This window comes from Drosophila willistoni, unplaced genomic scaffold, assembly GCF_018902025.1.
Source record: "Drosophila willistoni isolate 14030-0811.24 unplaced genomic scaffold, UCI_dwil_1.1 Seg183, whole genome shotgun sequence".
Taxonomy (NCBI): domain Eukaryota; kingdom Metazoa; phylum Arthropoda; class Insecta; order Diptera; family Drosophilidae; genus Drosophila; species Drosophila willistoni.
In genome coordinates, this window is record NW_025814144.1 from 100,483 (window position 1) to 120,667 (window position 20,185).

Genomic DNA, 20,185 nt, shown 5'->3' on the forward strand with positions numbered 1-20,185 from the left:
ACAGCGCATCCTTACAAATGCCAAGAACAGAAGCCAACTCTTTTCTCTTTTAAGCGCTGCCAGATCTCCTTAATAAAACTAGGGATGCCAGATTGCCACTTCGATACAAACAGATGGCGCTAATATCGAACAGTACTCGAATCAACACTGGGTATTAATAAAATCTTACGTAAGCGATGAAATAATTAAAAAAAATTACTGCTAGGAAAAGTCACTAAATTATTGGAAGGTGTTTATTTCGTTAAACTTTAAAACCAGCCGAGGACTAGTATAAAGAGAAGCTTTTATTTAACAAAGTTTAAATTTAAAAGAACAGTCTCTAAATTATTAATATTCCGGGAAGTTTTAGAGCAACAATAGCAAAGCGTTTATATAGAATACCAAGGCCAAGTCATAAAAGTGATAGGTAACATCATCATCATTTGTATCAGCATCATCAGCATTTTGATAAATGTTTTCATCCAACCATTTGCTAATTTCAATAACTCTACGCCAGTTTAGAAACTCATTGTACCCGTGAAGACCACAAATAGTCGCTGTCAGATGTCATTGATTTATTAGTTGTAAAACAAACCGGATAACAAAGCTCACCTTGCTCCAAGTACAAGTCTCGGTACTGTTTTGGAAGTCCCAGTCTTCGAATAGCTTTCTGTTCGAGCTCGACTTTAGTACAATATTTTTCGGCCAAGAAATCGAAATTAAGAGCTGCACTGAAATAACCAGAACACTCGTGGTGCTCCAGAATGTATAGCAAAAGTACTCTGTATTAAAACCAAAAAAAAATATATTATGAAATATAAACGAACATGTCTTTTAAATCGAATAAAAACTATTATACTTACTGATGTGTGCGCTGATAACCATAAGCAGGAACCTCACTTCTTAAAATATTAAGACAACCGATATTTAGTTTGCAATTGTTAATATCCAAGTTCACTATATCTCTCATGCAGAAATCTAAAAGAAGCAAACACAGTTTCATATACTTCGTTAGTTTTAGTTATTTCTATGATGGTTAAAGTCTAAGAACTGTCTTGGTATTCTGTGAAAAACAAGTTTATATGGACAATACCCATGAGCGGCAAAGGGTGTTAGGTTGAAACAACATGTGAAATAGTGTATCCAAAAATCCCAATCGGTTTTATCTGCAGATACTTAGGAACAAACGTATTCATTGAATGATCTTCGTTTTATTTTTTCTAAGTTTGGAGTAGACTGTACAAGTCATTTATTAACCCTCTCATGCCCGAATTAAATTGGGCGTGGCTAAAATTTTGTTGAATTGACATATAAGCTAGACTTGACCTTAATATCAGCTGAAAAAAATTTGAATGTCCTTGGTGTCCTGGTTCAAGAGCTACAGGATGTTGCGTATATGCAACATTGGGCAATTGTGTTATATATTTGAAGTCAAATTCTTTTTTTTTTTCAAATGCCGTTTATTAATATTTATGTATGATAGGACACAAAACAATTTTTTTGGGGATTGGAGCACAAGTGCACATTACACTTGCTACATTTACAGCTTGAAAATCCCGATCTGCATACTCTACATCTTCCTCTTGTTCCCCATTTCGGCCAATGATTATAACCATCAAGTCGTAGTGACTTTGCTGGGTCTGCAACATAAGCTCTTTTAGGGGGGTTTGACTTAGAGCCCGTAGAAGGAGCTGGTGAAGATGGAGCTGGTGATAATGGGGCTGGTGATAACGGAGGTGGTCATAATGGAGTTGGTGATAATGAGGATGAATTCTTTGTCAAAAGGAGTGATGATGGATATAACTTGTCATATTCAGGTGTTCCCTTATGAGGCTGATTAGAATTGTCGTTCAAATGGAAAAACTGTTTAATTTTTTCAAATCTGTAATGCATTTGCAACGGCCGCTAGTTTGAAATCCACCCACGCCATTCTATAAGCTGGTATTTTCACAACTGCAAGGTAAAGAAGTATGCCAACAAACATTTCAGTGCATTTCAATTCTACGCTCTTCGTTTGAATGGCATATAAGTTCGTTTCCTCTCATATTTTCTGCCCCAGTTCATCCGCAAAAAAAATACTAAAATATTTGATGGGGTTTTTCACGGCATTGCTGCGTAATTCACTTTTCCAAGTGGTCTCACTTTCCATAAACTTTGTACTCCTCCACTTCAAATTCCTCAAATCAATTAGTTCCACTACCTCCTGTACAACGTTTTCATTTTCATTCAATTCTCCATCATTTTCGCATCTAATAAGTTGGTCAATCAATCTAACTTGCACATTTTCAGCTCTGTTATCCAAATTTTGCAAAGTTACTTCTTTAATTTCCTCCCTATTTCGATCTTCTTCTTCTTCATTTTCCTCATCACCCGAATCATCCCAATCAAAGTTGGCAAATTTTTCAATCTCAGCTTGAGTCAGACCTTTTGGAGAATCTGTATACAGAAAAAATTTTATTTTTCCAAAATTTCCACAGTAGCCCAATGTTGCATATACGCAACACTACATTTACAAAATTATTACAAACAAAATAAATAGTTTTTTCATTGGTTTTTTTTTTATATACTCTCTTACCTTTCTTTAACAAGTTGTTGAACTTAGATTTACGATGAAGTAATTGTTTAATTGATTTTAAACACTAATTAAAAACCCCGTGTTTTTACAGATCTCATTTTTTCACTATGCTCTCGGGAGAATAGCTACAAACTGAACGCGTGTGCAGCTGACTGCCGAACAACTAGCTGTAAGCTCACTTAGCACATGCAGCTATATTTCAGCGAAAGTTTCAAAACAAAAAATTTAAAACAACGGTAGTTATAGGCTTATAAATCCAATGTTGCGTATATACAACATCGGGCATGAGAGGGTTAATGAATTCTTATATTCTGTTCCCATGTCCGTAATGAACGTCTGCATTGGACCATATTTTAGAAAAAGTTTTAAAATATGGTTTTGGCGACGGTTGTTGCGCCTTTGTTTGGTTTTGGAATGGCTACAAAATACTTTGTTAAATCGATAAGCTCTTGATGTTTAGCTTCTATAAAATAATATAACATAAGACAATCATAATATAGGACGAACTATGTAACCCGATTAAAGATATCGATGGTTTTTCAGTCATAGGTAGACCTGATTTGGTAAGCAGTTAGCAATAAAGACGTATTTTGCTGACCTAACACTATGTCAAACTATGCACTTGTAAGCTCTATTTTTACTATAAAAGAAATGCATTATTCTTAGTCAAATCAATTGTAGCTACATCGGGTGTGCATCACTGTGTCGAAGTCCATGTATGTGTTGGTTGCGACAACTATTAGTCACTGGCTTATGTGCGAGTGCCTATTTACATATAAATAAATAAACATTAATTCCAATCAAGAAATACCCACGTCTTTAATTGAAAATTTTGGTGACCGCGACATTGGCGGCTCCAAGTTGGAAGAATTACAGACTTGGTCAAACCACCATTAAGTGAGAATATTTGATCAACTCAGGTTTGGTTTTTCAATAACATTGTATAAAAGTTGATCAACTAGGCTATCCCTTTAAGAACATTTAACAACGGTTTGTGTCAACAAGGCGACCAAATCATACAAAGTCATTGTTATGTAAAATGAAATTTATTCATCTCAACTCTTCAACTCTGTTACATTCCCTTGAATAAAACTCTAGCGTCAGCAATCTCTGACCTAGTTAACTCGGTCAGTAACCCAGGTAGTACGCTGTACTATACTTTTGACATCAGTCAGCAAATTTTGAAAAGATATAACAAATAAAAGAAATTCATAAATTGGTATAAGCAAAAATTTATACTAGTTGTCACTGTCGAGGCGTTTATCATTGTAAAAATAATAGGAATACTGGAAGTGAAATCAAGTATGTTTAAACGCTATACAAAAACGCGACTACTACATACTTCTTATTCTTAGTTGTGCTACATTTGACCAATTGAACAGTCGAAGCGTTCCCTGTCTTTGACAAAATAAATAAACTCCCATCGGGTCAAGTACTAGTATAAATTAGAGATGGGCATGGGCCTCCCTTTTGAGGCACAGCACGGCCAAAGACGGCTGTTGAAAATTGAGGCCCAACTCGGCCCAACACGGAATTTTTTTTTAGAGACACGGCACGCACTGGCATAGGGCCGGGGCTAACTTCGACCGCGTCAAAGTTTGTATACCCTTGCAACTTTTTTGGTAACTTTTTCCTTACCTATAGCCATTAAAGTGAAAAACGTTTAAGCTAAAGGGGCTAATGTGTCCGAAAGAACGGCCTACAATCTTAGCATAGGAAATAACAAAGATATTGATCAAAGTCACTGTTTTCCACCGATCGTTCCTATGGGAGCTATATGATATAGCTACCCGATTGTTATCAAATTTGGCACAGTCATTAACAGATAACAGCAATCGCGTCAAAAGTAACGAAGTTATTGACAAAAGTCACTGTTTTCGAAAGATCGTTCCCATGGGAGCTATATAATATAGTCACCCGATATTGATCAAATTTGGCATAGTCGCTTATATGTTTAATTAACTTAACAATATTAAATTTCATGATAATAGCTCAGAAAATAACGAAGTTATTAAGAAAAGTCACTATTCGTGACTTTGCCATTTGTATAGGAGCTATATGATATACTTAGTGATCCGATCCGGCTGAATCCGAGATATACAAACTGCAGTATATACAAGCCTACATGCAAAATTTCAGCTCTGTAGCTCTTTCGGAGTTTGCGTTGATCCAGACGGACGGACGGACATGGCGATTTGAACTCGTCTCGTCGTGCTGATCAAGAATATATATACTTTATATGGTCGGAGATACTTCCTTCTATGCGTTGCACACTTATGACCAAAATTAATATACCCTTTTTGCAAGGGTATAAAAATGTATTCAATAAATTTAAACAAGTTAAGTATTTTATAAATTCTATTTTATAAATTTAAACATTTTTCATTAAAGTTGGCGCATATTTTTTTGTAAAAATAATATTTTATCTAAATTGCTGCTGCTCGGGCGGAATTAGGCATCAACATTAACGCTCTCGAGGAAGACGGACATTTTTTTTTAAGCTCCCGCGTTTGAACTGATTATATTATAATTTTTTAGTTTGTTTTATCGGTATCGCGATCGAAAATTATATTATAATATTAAATCTTGCACCATATCACTCGTTTGCGTTTTTGTGTGTTTGTGTTCATAATTTTTAACAACTTTAATTCTGTTTATAACCTTTGTTGGTTTTTTTTTCTTTTCGTTCTCTCTTTCCCACCTTAATCTCATTTTTTTTTCTTTCTTGTAAATCACAAGCAACGCTCATTTGTGTTGTCTGTTGTGTGTCTTTAATTTAGACTCTATAGTGCTCTCTTTATCTTTTAACCCTTCTGCACCCTCAATATTTCGCTTTCTTATTATTTCTCGACCTCAGAGTGAGTTATATATTTTAATACCAATACATTTCTCATTTTTATTGGTTGGGTACTAATTCATCTTATTAACCCATAATGCCTGTCTGTTCGGTTAAAATTGTCTGCAGCCCGCCTCACCCGCTAACGCTACTGACTGAGTCTCGAAAGCGTAAAACGGTGGGAGAACAGACTTCTGATATGTCCTTGTGTTTGCCGGTCTCCACATCTATATCGGTTCCGACCCCTTCTCAACCAATACAAACTCCAATTCCGCAGACGATGTCTGTAGTGTCCGTTTTGTCTGGGCAAGAATCTACACACATGGATTTTGCCGATAGGGATTCTAGCGATAGTAGTGCCGGAGTGCCACTTGTTGCAACTGATGCTACAATTAATGCGGTAGCTGATGCAATACCTGAAAAAACACATTTTTGTTTCGAGACTTCTCCCTGATGCTACATTGGATGCTGTCATGGCCCACATTCAGGCTAAACTGAATGTCTCCAATATATCAATAGAAAAGTTCAAATTTTCATATTCTAGAGAAATTTCATCTTTTAAAATCAGTGTTCAAATTGAGTTCTTTGACTGTATCTGCAGTTCTAGCTTCTGGCCGAAAAGCTTAATTGTGAAGGAGTTTACATCCAGAAAAAGGAAAACACGGGGCCAAACAAGGATTCCTTCACCATCTATTTCTCTTTCTTCCTCATCTATTCCCACTCCTTCCTTATCTAATCCTTCTTCTACTCTATCAAAAAACTTACAACTTCCTTCTCTGTCGGCTATCAGAATGTCAGAGGCCTTAATACTAAACTTACTAAACTCTTTGTAGATAGTCTGTTTTTTGATTTTGACCTAATTGTCTTTACTGAGACTTGGCTAAAACCTGACGTTTTTGACGCCACAGTTTTACCCTCTAATTTCAATATTTTTAGACGTGATCGTACTGATCGTAGCGGTGGTGGAGTTCTTCTTGCTGTATATTCCGCCCTATCATCGGGTCTGATAACAATGCCTGTCTCAAGTACTATCGAATTTATATGCGTTAAGGTATCTTTTACTCGTTTTTCCATTTTTGTTACCTGTTCTTACATTCCGCCCCAATCGAAATGGCCAACCTATTTACTACACTTATTAAATCTAAATTATTATCTAAATTATTATCTATTAAATTTATACTTGAACTACTTTCTGACAGAGACTTATTAATTGTCCTTGGGGACTTTAACCTGTCCACTATGACTTGGTCAACACTTAATGGTAGCAAAACGTTGCTGCCCTCTGGGTGTCATGATTTTATTGATGGTCTGCTTGAGCTTTCGTTGGCCCAGCTGAATTCGATTTCTAATACGTCTGGCAGATTTCTGGATCTGATTTTTATACCCTTGCAGAGGGTATTATAAAATTGGTCAGATGTTTGTAACACACAGAAGGAGACGTTTCCGACCCCATAAAGTATAAAGTATATTCTTGATCAGCATGAGAAGCTGAGTTGATATAGCCAAGTCCGTCTGTCCGTCCGTCTGTGCGTATGCGTTTTACTCAGCCGTCTTAAGAGCTATCGGGCTGAAATTTGTTTTCGGGGTTTTTTATTACCCGGGAAAAATAAAGTATGAAAACCATCAGGATCGGACCACTATATCATATAGCTCTAGAAGAACTAGAAGAAACATTTTTATAAAAATTGGAGTATGCTATGAAATTTACATATGTGATATAAAGCCCCAGATCCCAAAATTTGAATGTGATCGGATAAATATAACACAAGTTACAGTCAATATAATAATCGGCTCTGCTCCCAGCTCTGCCGGCAGCGCTGCTTGCTGTCTACTACGTCTATCGTCATCAACAGAGTACATGCATACACACACAGACGCAACGCTACATAAAGTGTATGTGTATGCGTGCGTTGCTTTGCTTTGGGAATGAGGGAAGAAGAAGAACAAATTGTAAAATAGAGAGTAAAATTGTTTTGTTTGTATATTGATGAATTGAGTTGCAGGAAACAAACATGTAAAATTATTATTACCTAGGACTGCAAGGGTATATAAACTTCGGCATAGCCGATGTTAGCTTCTTTGATATTTACTTCTGATCTTAGTTTTTGTGAAGTATCTAGAACTAGTCCAATGGTGTTACCAGAGGATAGTTATTATCCAACTTTAGAGTTATCTATTGAGTTTCCCAGCCGCGAGCCTTTGTCGCACTAAACAATGCCTTTCTTAATACCGATTGGACTAATTTATACACTTGTACGGATATGAATTCCGCCATTTCTTTATTTTATACCACTGTTGACTCAATCTTTAATGACTGTGTACCCCTAGTGTCTCCCGTGGTGACGCAAAAATCACCATGGTTTACGCGGGGGCTGTCAAAACTGATGAATCTTAAGTCTAGGTATTACAAAAAATATAAAGTCACGGGTCTATCATCGGATCTGTCTCGTTACTTGGTTGCTAAATCGAATTTTATTGTTTCTAATTCTAAATGCTATAATAATTACTTACAACGTTGCAAGTTGCAATTCTCTGAAAATTCTAAAGAGTTCTATAGTTTCGTTAACTCAAAGCGAAATTCTATCTTCCTTCCATCGTTTGCAGTTTTTAATAATGATTCGGCCTCTTCTAATCAATCTATTTTTAATTTATTTGCTAACTTCTTCTCGACTACGTACATATCCACTAAGTATAACTCTAGTCAGATATATCCATATCCAATAACGAAATCCAACTGCATTCTTAATCCTATTATAACGCAAAGTTCGGTAGCTAAGGAACTAATGACGATTAAGCCGGTATACTCACCGGGCCCAGACGGTATTCCCGCTTGTGTCCTGAGGTTCTGTGCGGAGTCATTGTGCTCGCCTTTACTTAAGCTTTTTGAGTTGTTCGTTACACTGTCCGAGTTTCCAACTATATGGAAGGATTCGTTAATTTTACCTCCTCACAAATGTGGCAATGAATCCGACGTCACTAATTACAGAGGAATTTCTAAATTGTCAGCGATACCTAAACTGTTTGAGAAAATTATGATGTCTCAAATACAGCATTTATGTAAATCTATTTTTTCACCATACCAGCATGGGTTTGTCAAGAATAGGTCTACAACAACTAACCTTTTACAGTTTACATCTTTTGTAATCCAAGGTTTTAAGAAACAAAAGCAAACTGATGTTATATATACGGATTTCAGAAAGGCTTTCGATTCGGTAAACCATGCCTTACTATTACATAAGCTTTCCGGATGCTCTGCTTACTTGGATTTCACAATATCTAAGCAATAGGAGGCAGAGGGTTCTTTTTAGGTCCTCTCTTTCTAAGATCATTTGTGTTGAATCGGGAGTCCCACAGGGCAGTCACCTTGGCCCATTATTATTTACCATTTTTATTAATGATCTCTCCACCGATTTTTTAAATTCCAGAGTTCTTATGTAAAAATGTAAAAATGTGATGTAAAAATCGCTAATCGCATCGTAGACTCTCTCTCATGTCATACCTTGCAAGCTGACCTGAATGCTTTTCAGGGGTGGTGTAGGACTAACTTGTTAAAATAATTTCCCGTTAGAAAAAATTAATAATACTTCCTTGGTTGTAAAAGATTTGGGGATCTTAATCGACCACAAACTTAGTTTTAATCAGCATATATCGACTACTGTTAGTAGGGCTAAGAGTGTTCTTGGCTTTATAAAGCGCTGGTCGAAGGAGTTCAAGGATCCGTATACTACCAAAATACTTTTTACTTCTTTAGTCCACCCCATATTAGAATATGGATCTTGTGTTTGGTCTCCTCAATATGAGTTTTTTCAAAACAAATTAGAATCTGTACAAAAACAGTTTTTACTCTTTGCCTTTCGTGATTTGCGCTGGGATCCAACTGTACAACTTCCATCTTATTCTAGTCGGCTTCAGTTAATTAACCTTCCTTCTTTAACTAATCGTAGAATAATGCTTGGTGTAACTTTTCTTTACAAACTTTTGAATGGTGAGATTGTCTCTTCCGAGCTGTTGAGCCAAATTAATATTTTTGTTCCATCTAGACCCGCAATTTCACACCGCTTATACTTCCCACTTGCACAACTAACTTTTCTCTGCATGAGCCTTTTCGTATACTATGTAGTGACTACAACAGACTTTGGCACGTTATCGGTTCTGAAACATCGCTTCCGGGTATAAAAACTGCGATTTTGTCCTTCCTCGCTCGTAATTAGTTGTAATCATCTTTATTTTAACCTATCCTGTTTTCTTTTTATATGTAACCTATTATCTCATTACATTTAATATTTTCTATTTATTTAGTTTTATTTATGTTTATATATGTAATACGCCTATGCCCTTAGGTCGGAGTGGGTAGAGGTTGTAACATTAACTTTACTTAGGGTCATTCGTAACAGGCCCGGGCCTGGTGTTATATGGGCCACTTGTTCGTACTGAGCGTTGTACGACTACGTCTATATATAAAAAAAAAATTATGCCAGAAGTAGAAAAAAATCGTTCGCTTGTTGCGGCACTTACTGGTATATTTAAAATATTTATATTGAGTTAAATGTCTCCACAATAGAGAAAATGTAGCAGATATATTGATACGGCACCTGGAATTAGCCTTGTTTAAATAATAAACAAGTTCTAGTAACAGCCATACTAACAAAGCTGTTTGATCACCTTAATGTGGGAAATTACGCAGCTTCTATAACGAACTTGCATAATAATATTTTTGAATCATTGTATGCTTTAACAAATGCTATCGTCAATATGGAATCAATAATAAGTCGGATACTGTTATAAAGCTTCTTATGACAGATTTAACCACGCTTTATATGAGCAATCTCAATCTAACACAAGGGATCTGCAAGAAGTAAAGGATTTCGTGTTAATAAATAATTAACATATTTGCATCATAATAACAAGCTGATACGAGCTGATTCCTACCATATGGAGTTCTTCCTCATTGCTTAGCCCTCCCACTTCAGCTTGTATAAACCCCTCATTGATCGCCGAACATGCCCGACGGTGCTCTCATGGCTCTTGCCTTCCATATGCATTTCGGCCACACTACTCCCCGTTCGACAAGTATAGCGCTCACTGCATTTCATAGGCGGCCGTTTTTATCTACCTGCTGTAACGAATTCGTTTGTGGTTGCGTGCGGTTCGATCGAACATGTTGCGCCAGGTCGTAAGTTGCGTGTTTTAATTGCAACAACATTGTTGCTAACGATCATGTACCGCAACATGTTACCAACGATGGTTTGTATCTCCGCTTATGTTTATGGCTTGTGACTTCGCTAATTTCATGTATATTGTTGATTTTGTTTGTTGGTTGTGTCCTCACACAGCTTATCAAAGATCAATGTCCATGATAGAAATAGGAAATTTGGCACTACTTTAAAACCCTACAAAGTATTAAAAATAGAAGATAGGATCAATATCAGAATTTCATTATACCATACACCCATAGGTTGAAATGGTACATTAAAGTCTCCAAGTCCGACCCCATAAAGTACATAGATTCTTGATCAGGATCAACAGCCGAGTCGATCTTACCATGTTCCTCTCCGTCCATCTGTCCATTTGTCCGTCTTTCCGTCCGTATGAACACGCAGATCTCGCAGACTGTGAAAGCTGGAGCCAACAAATTTGGTATATAGACTCGTGTAGTATGTAAAGTTATCAAGTTTATTTCAAGTTTTTTTCACGGCCCTTTCCGCATCATGCATTGCTAGAGACACCGTATTTAGTATGTATATTTGCTTAGTTAATGTGCACATTTTGAATGTGTAAAGATTTTGCAACACCACTTTCTGCCCCGTAATTTGAAAAATTATCTCCCGTAATTTTCTACCTTGTGCAATCAATTGTGCGCACTTAAATTTAATCTTAATATCCAGATATCCCAAATAGGGAATTTCAAACCACAACTAAAAACCCAATCCAAAATTGTTGTGTATATAAATGAACTCTTAGAGTCTAGGAGGTGACTATTGCTCTTAAAAAATACTTATTCTAATGACCCACGTTTTTCGGGGGTTGAATGAATTCAATTGTTATTTTTATTTCATTCTTGATTCAACCGCCGCCGCGTGCAGACGTGTTTTTTAATGCACTCCGCAAATTTTACTGTAAAAAAAGACCGCGTTTGCAAGAAATTGTGTAGGGCTCTCATTCGCCTCAGAGACGCCTATTTACAATCGTATTGCTATTAGTTTGTTCTAATTAGTTTGTTCTAATAGCAATAAATAGTAAGTTGCAACAACAAACTGTGTAATTTTGAAAAAGTCATGTCCACCAATTCGGGACCAAGCTCTCTTGATCCCCACGAGCAACAGCTAAAAAAAAATATTGTACAACAACAACGTGAACGTCGACTCTTGGTCTAACGCAACAACGCGTTCTTTTCGGTGATGTCCCCGACCCCACTGAATGTATAAACAGCGAAAATGCAAGCCACTCACCAACCAACAGCAATTTACCGTGGAGGGAGAAATGTGCTCCAGCACCATCAGCTCGTTGCTGCAATGACTGCAGAAGTATTGACCTGCCCCAAGCCGTCAACGCTTGTAGAAACAGTAGGGGCAAATAACTTTGCTGTAACCTCTCTCAATAGGGGAAACATAAAAGAAATTAAGTGTTAAAACCAAACTGAGGACAATTCCCGCATGATCAAAAATTACCTCCGTAATGCTAATATTAACTTCTATACCTACCAACTAAAGGGTAAAGGGTTTTGGGTCAACTTAAAGGGGATTGAGCCATCGGTTCCAACTCAAGGAATAGCAGAAGCACTGGCCGGGAAACGTTTTGCGGTTAAATCCGTTCTCAACATCATCAACAGGAACAAAGTCGCACAGCTGCTCCTCAAAATCAAGCTCCATCTGGTTGGAGCTAAGCAGTCAAAGCCAAATGCAGTGCACTCAATCTACAACCTCCAGCTCCTATTGGACAGAAAAAAAACGTAAAAGAGCCCCATAAGAGATACCAACCACCGCAGTGTAAAAACTGCCAGGAATACAACCACACCTCTATCAATTGCAATCTTAGGTCAGTGTGTGTTGGCTGTGGCGAACATCAAGTACAGAAATAGCGTCGCACTAAGACTATGCAGTTACTGTGGAGGGAATTACACGGCCAACTATAGAGGATGTCCTGTCTCTAAAAATTTTAAATCACACCTATACGGACGCACACCCCCAGTGTACACACCTGATGTTTATCCAGAAGCTTATCAATAATAAATAATAGCTTCCCTACGTTTATGTTTTTGGAATGCAACCGGCATCTCCAAGCATAAAAATGAACTGCAACAATTCCTAGACTCAAGTGAAATCGACGTCATGCTGATATCGGAAACACATTTAACATAAAAAAATAATTTTCAAATACCAAAATATACCTTCCACGCAACAAACCATCCAGACGGAAAAGCTCATGGCGGGACTGGTATCCTAATCAAAAACCGTATAAAACACTCGTTCCTCAACAAATTTAAAACACAGCACCTACAACCAACTGTCCACACCATCTCAATCTCCGAAAATCGTTTCATTGCAGCAGGGGACTATAACGCAAAACATACGCACTAAGAATCTCGCCTCGTAAGTCCTAAAGGCAAGCAGTTGTACAACACAATAGACAACCCACTCAATATCATGGATTGCGACTCACATGGTAGGCCTACTTACTGGCTCACGGACCTCCTGAAGGTGCCTGACTTGATTAATTTTGCCGTAACCAAGAGGATTCCGCGTCATCCGATTACAAACTGGCTTAAAAATAAAATGTACATGAGTGCCCACATTGACTGATCGCCGAAACTGGATGCTGCAGACGACATTGACATGTGCATCTGTGCACTTGAGTCCACGCTGGGAGCTGCAGCAAGAGTATCTACTTCACCTGCCTCTACTTACACTAAACCCGTTGGCAGGCCTACGAAGCGGAGGATAGAAGAACTAGTAACGGAAAAACTGCGTCTAAGAAGAGAATGACAGATTACTCTCTCACCAGCAGCAACACATCGGCCAAGCCATGCCAATCGCAACCTCTTCAAGGCGTTAAGACAAGAGGAAAGCTGGTCTCAAAGGAAATACATAGAAAGCTCAATCTAACCAGCACTGTGGAAAGCCCATCCAACTTTAAGCGCTCCTACAGAGAAAGTACACCGATAAGGAGTCCAACCGGTGGATGGGCCCGCAGGGACGAAGAGAGGGCATCCGTATTTGCCATACATCTTAAAATGGTTTTCTAGCCAAATCCAACATCAAACTCATTTGTACTTCGTGAGTACTCGGAACTCCAATCGGATGAGATCACTGAAGTTATTAAAAACCACATAAAGCCAAAAAAAGCACCTGGCCATGACCAAATTACACCAAAAATGATCCTAGAACTCCCTCTCATCCCCATACAATACACCTACCCAAGAGCGTAGAAAAATCATCATGATTCTTAAAGTGGGAAAGGACAAAACCCAGCCATCATCCTATAGGCCAATTAGTTTGCTGCCATGTCTTTCGAAGCTTTTTGAAAAGGTCCTGCAGATCCGACTAAACTCATTTCTTGCATCGGAGAACACAATCCTTTCATACCAGTTCGGCTTCCCCGAAAAACATGGGACAATTGAAGAAGTCAATCGCATAACATCCGAAATCCGAACAGCATTCGAACTATTTATTTATTTATTTATTTATTTTATTTACGTCAACTAACACAGCAGTCGACGAAAAAGCTTAAGCTAAAGACAGATAGTAATTAAATGAAGAAGGTAGCTTAGCTTAATACACAACTAAACATCCCCGGCCCGGTGGAGGTGTTTTATTTGCACAAGGTGCCAGCTATGCCCCGATTCACAGCCAATGTGGCCAGGGATGAGTTGCAGCCAATCCAAGTCCAGAATATTTTCATTGGTTTCGCTGTAGATGATTAAAAAGTATAGCGCGAAGAGAAGTGATAGAAAGATGAGGAGAGATAAGGTGAGAAAGGTTGTTAAAAGATTGGCAAAGAACACGAAGAGGTTCGTGAAGAGAGTAGTTAGTCAGACATCTACTAAGGTGAATAGGAAAAAAGTTTCTGGTCCGACGTGAGGGAACACAAAAATACAGCGTATCTAGTAAATTGGTAGAAATGACTTCGCCGTTGACTAGTTTATGGAGAAAGAGAATGCCAAAAACAAGCCTACGGTTATAAAGTGAAGGAAGATTAATAAGAAGAAGTCTGTCAGAATAAGAAGGTAGGCGAAGACCCGGGTCCCAATTTAGACCGCGTAGCGCAAACTTAAGGAATTGCTTCTGTACCGATTTAATACTACGCTGGTGAACATCATATTGCGGGTTCCACACTGGCGAGCAATATTCTAGAGTAGGGCGAACTAACGAAGTGTATAAAACCTTTGTTACATAGGGATCATCAAATTCTTTGGCCCAACGTTTAATGAAGCTGAGAAGGCTGCTTGCTCTGTTGACAATTGAAGAAATATGAACATTAAACGAAAGTTTAGGGTCAAACATAACGCCTAAGTCTTTGAATGATGGACTTAATAGAGACTTAATAGAGTAATGAGCTAGGAGCGGAGACAAACGACTGAAAGTCATAAAAGAACACTTAGAGGCATTAAGGTGTAATTTATTAACGTGGCACCAATCACAGAACGCATCGAGATCTGATTGCAAGTACTGTTGGAAAGAAGGATCATTATAGGAATAACAAATCTTGACGTCATCCGCAAACATGAGCACGCGTGAATGAGCCAAGGCCAAAGGCAAATCATTTATAAACAATGTAAATAATAGTGGGCCCAGATGACTGCCTTGGGGTACACCTGACGTAACTCGAACAGTTTTAGATATCGAGGAACGAAAAGACACCTTTTGGGTTCTGCCAATAAGATACGACTTTAACCAATAATTTTGGTGAAAAACCCATGATGTTAAGTTTCGCGAGAAGCAAAGAATGATCAACCGTATCGAAAGCCTTACTGAAGTCAGTATAAATAACATCAGTTTGACCCTTTTTACGGAAGCCATGGTGTACAAGGGTAGTCAATTCTAAAAGGTTGGTAAGCGACGAACGACCTTTCATGAAACCATGCTGACAAGGAGAAATAGTGGATCTGGATAGATGTTGAAGAGAAGACGTAATAATTTTCTCAAACAGTTTAGGTATTGCCGAAAGTTTGGCAATGCCACGGTAGTTAGAAACATCCGATTTGCTACCCTTTTTAAAAAGCGGAATAATAAATGACTCCTTCCAAATATCAGGAAAGCTACAAGTCTCACTCGATATAAAGAATAACCGAGATAAAGGCTTAGATAGGGAGATCGAACACATTTTAAGGATGCAACTAGGTATATCATCAGGCCCGGGAACGAAGGAAGACTTCATAGATGACAAGCTAGAGAGAATACAGTCTTCAGTAATACTGGGAAAAAACATACAATTTAAATGTGGGATTGAAAAGGGATAGGGTGTGGGATCCGAAACAGTAGTAGAATATGTCGACTGAAAAAATTTAGCAAACAGATCTGCAATATCTAAATCATTATTAGCAGACTGGTCGTTAAGTCTGAAGGTGGAAGGTAGGACATTAGAGCGTCTTTTGGAATTGACAAAGTTGTAAAATCTTTTGGGGTTATTATAAAATTCAGCCTTACAGCGAACGAGATAATTGTTGTAGCATTGAGTATTTAAGAGACAAAATTGAGATTTGGCTATACAATAATTTGCATAGTCAAGTCGCGAACCAGTTTTTTTAAATCTTTTAAAATATCTCGATTTAATGTTACGAAGATTAGAGAGCCTACGTGTGAACCAGACTGGCGAGCTGGAGACGGTAGAGACATTCACATAAGGAACGCATTTATCAATTAGAGAATTAAGAGCAGAATAGAAAAACTTCACTGCACAATCTATATCGCAGCACTCAAATAGAAACGACCAATCAAAAGAGAAAATAAGGCTGTTAAGAAGATTGAAATTTGTTTTACGAAAACATCTACGACGAGAATTTGAGATGTTTTTAAATAAATTAGTAACGGAATTGTAAGAAATAGTCACTTCAATGGTAGGATGATAAGGATCTTCAGGTTTCACTAGTGGCTGTGTTTGCGATACAGCACTAACAGTGGGATCAGAGACAAAAACAAGATCAAGGATTCTTTTAGAACAGTTAAGGAAAGAATTCAACTGATATAGTGGACATTCAAGTAGGCTATCAAGAAAAACATGTTGAGATGAAGGAATTAAGAAAGATAGATTATCATCAACAAGCCAAGAAATATTAGGCAAGTTAAAATCACCTAAAACTATAAGAACATCACGATCTTTAAGCATCAGCATGGTGCACGTAGATCATGATATCAGAAGCTGGAGGAATATAAGAACAAGAGATATATAGGCTAAAGTTAGAACATGTAACTTCGACGCAAATAAACTCAACACCTAAGGGGAGATCAATCGGCACCACACTTGAAGACAGATTCGAGTTTACAGCAATGAGTACTCCACCGCCACGACGACCAACACGATCAAGCCTATAAGAAATAAAATTATTAGAAAGAATTTCATTATCTAAAACAGAGGAGTTAAGCCAAGTTTCAGAGAAAGCTAATATGTCAGCTGAAAAGGTTTGGCTATCACAGAACAGGTTCGACAGCTTGGTAAGAAGTCCTCTTACATTTTGATAATGAATGCAAAGACTAGACGTTATTAGTTCTTTGAAGCAGAAGATAAAGTAGGAAGGTGGACAGGCAACGGACGAGAGCGCTTAATGGGCGCAAACTCGTGTACAACTAGGCCCTCTGGCCAAAAATTAGGGTCAACCATAGCTGAGAAGTACTCATTTGGTACTGTAATTTTAAAAGAGGAGATTTCGCGAGGCCTAGAAAACTTAAACTTTTGAATTAAAACCTTAGCAGGGCAAATATTACCAATGTAAGCTGCCACAGACGACTCAGAAGTATCTGGAGCAAGCCTAGAAATAAAAATTTGTTTGCGATGAGACACTACAGTTAGTGGAGGCGGAGGAGCATTGGGATCCGCAAGTGATTGAGAGCCGGCATGATCCTGCGATTGATCAGAGTTCCCGTGAGGGATAGATTGAGGTACACCAGGGCTTGTAATGGGTACTTCAATCTGAAAAGAAGAGCATAAAGAGGGACAAGAAGATGGTGTAGGCGAAAGTAAAATCGGAGAGGAAGTAATAGAGAGAGCTGGCGACTGCTTACGAGGCAACTCAAGGGTACATTTCTTGTGCAATTTCTCAGAAGGTGGAACAAATTTGAATTGCGACAATAATTGAACGCTAGAGTCACACTCGTTTGACAGCTGTTTGGCCAGTTTGTTTAAAGAAAGAAACCTTAAACGAAGATCCCTATACATACGGCTAAAATCAAGCTGCTGGCTGGCACAAGATGGGCAAGTCCAGCGCATTAAGCCAAGCTCAGGCTTAGACACAGACAAACCAGAAAATTTGTCGTAGTCGCGGCCATTGAGGCCAGCACATTTTAAGTGAATAAGATTATCGCAGAGCCAACAAGATATTGCTCCATACTGATCATCAAAACGATCAGAATGTTTGCAATTAGGTAGACAACAAGCCATTGAAAAGCCGAAAGAAAGGCAAAAAAAATTATATATATATAAGAATATATAGAAAAATTAAATTCACAGCACAAAGATAATTATTGATAAATAATCAATAATTACAAATAAAACAAAGAGACAGCTAGAGTGCACAGCACAACAGAGAGTGCAAGAACAGTTATAAGCCGAGCTTTGAGAGGCGGCCTTACAAAAGTGATTACGCGGGAGAGAAGCTAAGCACAAGCACAAAGCAGAGAGAACAACAAAGCCACCAGCACTGATGGTATGATGGGGGCGATGAGGGGAGCAACTGCAGAAGCAATGACGAAAGAGAAAAAAAAAAAAAAGAAAAAAAAATATGTAAATGCACCAAACACTAATCACGAAAAAGAAAAAATTGTTTAAACTGATTAATTTGGCGAATTATGGAAATAAAACACAAGGGAGTCAAGCAAACAACACCAGCGGAAGTGTAAACAAATTAAGCACAATTAAAAATTGAGAAAAAACAATAAATATTAATAAAAACTCAGGAGCTATGCAAAAACACGACCGTCACGTCAGAGAGCAGAAAGCTTTATTTATACATATGAATAAAAGAATACTGTTCAAAATCCGGCAAAAACTCCCACACTACACCCACAAACTCGTGGAATCTTACCTTTACAATAGGAAATTCGCTGTAAGATGTAATGGCTTAGTCGCGGCTGACTTTAAAATCAAAGCTGGTGCACCGCAAGGCAGTGTACTCGGCCTATTGCTCTACCTGCTGTACACTGCAGACTTACCAAATGAGTTTAGGACTTACAACGTCCACTTTTGCCGATGACACGGCAATCCTCAGCAGATCCAAATGCCCAATTCAAGCCTCTGTAAAATTAGAGGAACACCTCAAGGTGGTAGAGGAATGGCTAGCAACCTGGCGTATCCGGGTCAACTCCGTACTAAAACCCATCTGGACTTACGGAGCCGTACTATGGGGAAATGCAAGTACCAGCAATGTCGATATTATACAAAGAGCACAGTCGAAGATTTTAAGATCAATCACGGGGGCCCCGTGGTATATACGAAACGACAACATTCAAAATGATCTAAATATACCTAGTGTAAAATCTGAAATAGGTAGTCAACTTAAGTATTCTGCAAAACTGGATGCACATCCAAATGTTCTTGCCAATTCCCTTACGCGAACTAATAATAGAACTCATTATTTTTTTTTTTATATATTATATTTTATTTACGTTGTCTCAGCTTCAGACAGTTTTTACATCGAATTTGGTCTTTATAAATTGAGTCATTGTTATCGAGCAATCCGTGTTGGTCGTCTGTCCAAAGGATGCAGACGCTTTAGCCTACGCCTGGAGGTGTTGACGGCCAAATCATTGGCTACGGGATTCGAATGAGCTTTGAGGCGGTCTCTATAGCGCGAGTTATGTAGCCGAAGTTCTCTCTCTCTCTCTTCATCGACATTTAACTAGCTCGATCTAGAAATAAAAGCTCAAAAGCTCTATCTCGACTATCGGAAAGTTTTTGAGCTCACTATTTGGAAAAATGTGAACAAGTGAAGAACCAATATGAAATAAATAGCTTTATACATTTAAAAAAAATATATATATTATTTTATTTAATTAAATGTTAACAGACAACTGTTAACAAAACTGGCTTTATGGCTGGTTTTATTTTGTGCGATTTGGCTGAAATATTTCATATTTCTGCCCCATACATGTAATGGAATGTAATGGATTTATTGGTATAAAAACAAATAGAGAGTTTTAATGCTATATCAGTTTACAAAAACAAATTAGTTCAATAGGGTTCAGAAATTAGGCTTAATTAAATACAACGTTTTAAAGCGACTTGATTCTTCTACTTATTTTGCCGACGACTTTTGGCTTCACTCGCGGACAACTTTCCACCGACGATGCTACTTCTCGACTCTCTCCAACTTTTCTACCTCTTCTCTTATTCGCCAGGGCTACAAAAAACGACCAGCAACCCAGCACACATCTTACATTCGGCCATCCTGATCTTAGTCATCCGACCCCGATGACAACTCGTCCGAATCCTGGTTGTTCCGCCAATACTTCATATTGTCTGAGCTAGTAGCTGTGAGCATTGGCCCCTCGATATCTGCTGCTGCTTTCTTAACATCGTATCTTCCGCATCGTTTAGCTGCTATAACCTCGTATGGTCCAAGATATTCACTCGCAAGTTTGCGACCC

The 20,185-nt window shown here is 38.0% G+C and overlaps 1 protein-coding gene across 1 annotated transcript; it reads right to left on the bottom strand.

The window, feature by feature from the left end:
* Positions 1–341: 341 nt before the first annotated feature.
* On the bottom strand, positions 342–19,985 carry LOC26529014. Its single transcript, XM_015176492.2, has 4 exons — positions 19,976–19,985; positions 843–957; positions 592–761; positions 342–536 (listed from the first exon to the last, which is right to left on the bottom strand). The coding sequence occupies exons 1-4, from the start codon at positions 19,983–19,985 to the stop codon at positions 346–348; spliced, it is 486 nt and encodes a 161-aa protein (XP_015031978.2). The 3' UTR covers positions 342–345.
* Between the last annotated feature and the right edge of the window lie 200 nt (positions 19,986–20,185).

Excerpts from the sequence above, each read along its gene's own strand:
- LOC26529014 (XM_015176492.2), bottom strand. Across the intron at positions 762-842 it reads GGTTATCAGCGCACACATCA|AGTACTTTTGCTATACATTC; the intron begins GTAAGTATAATA and ends GTTTTAATACAG. Across the intron at positions 537-591 it reads AGACTTGTACTTGGAGCAAG|CGACTATTTGTGGTCTTCAC; the intron begins GTGAGCTTTGTT and ends GACATCTGACAG.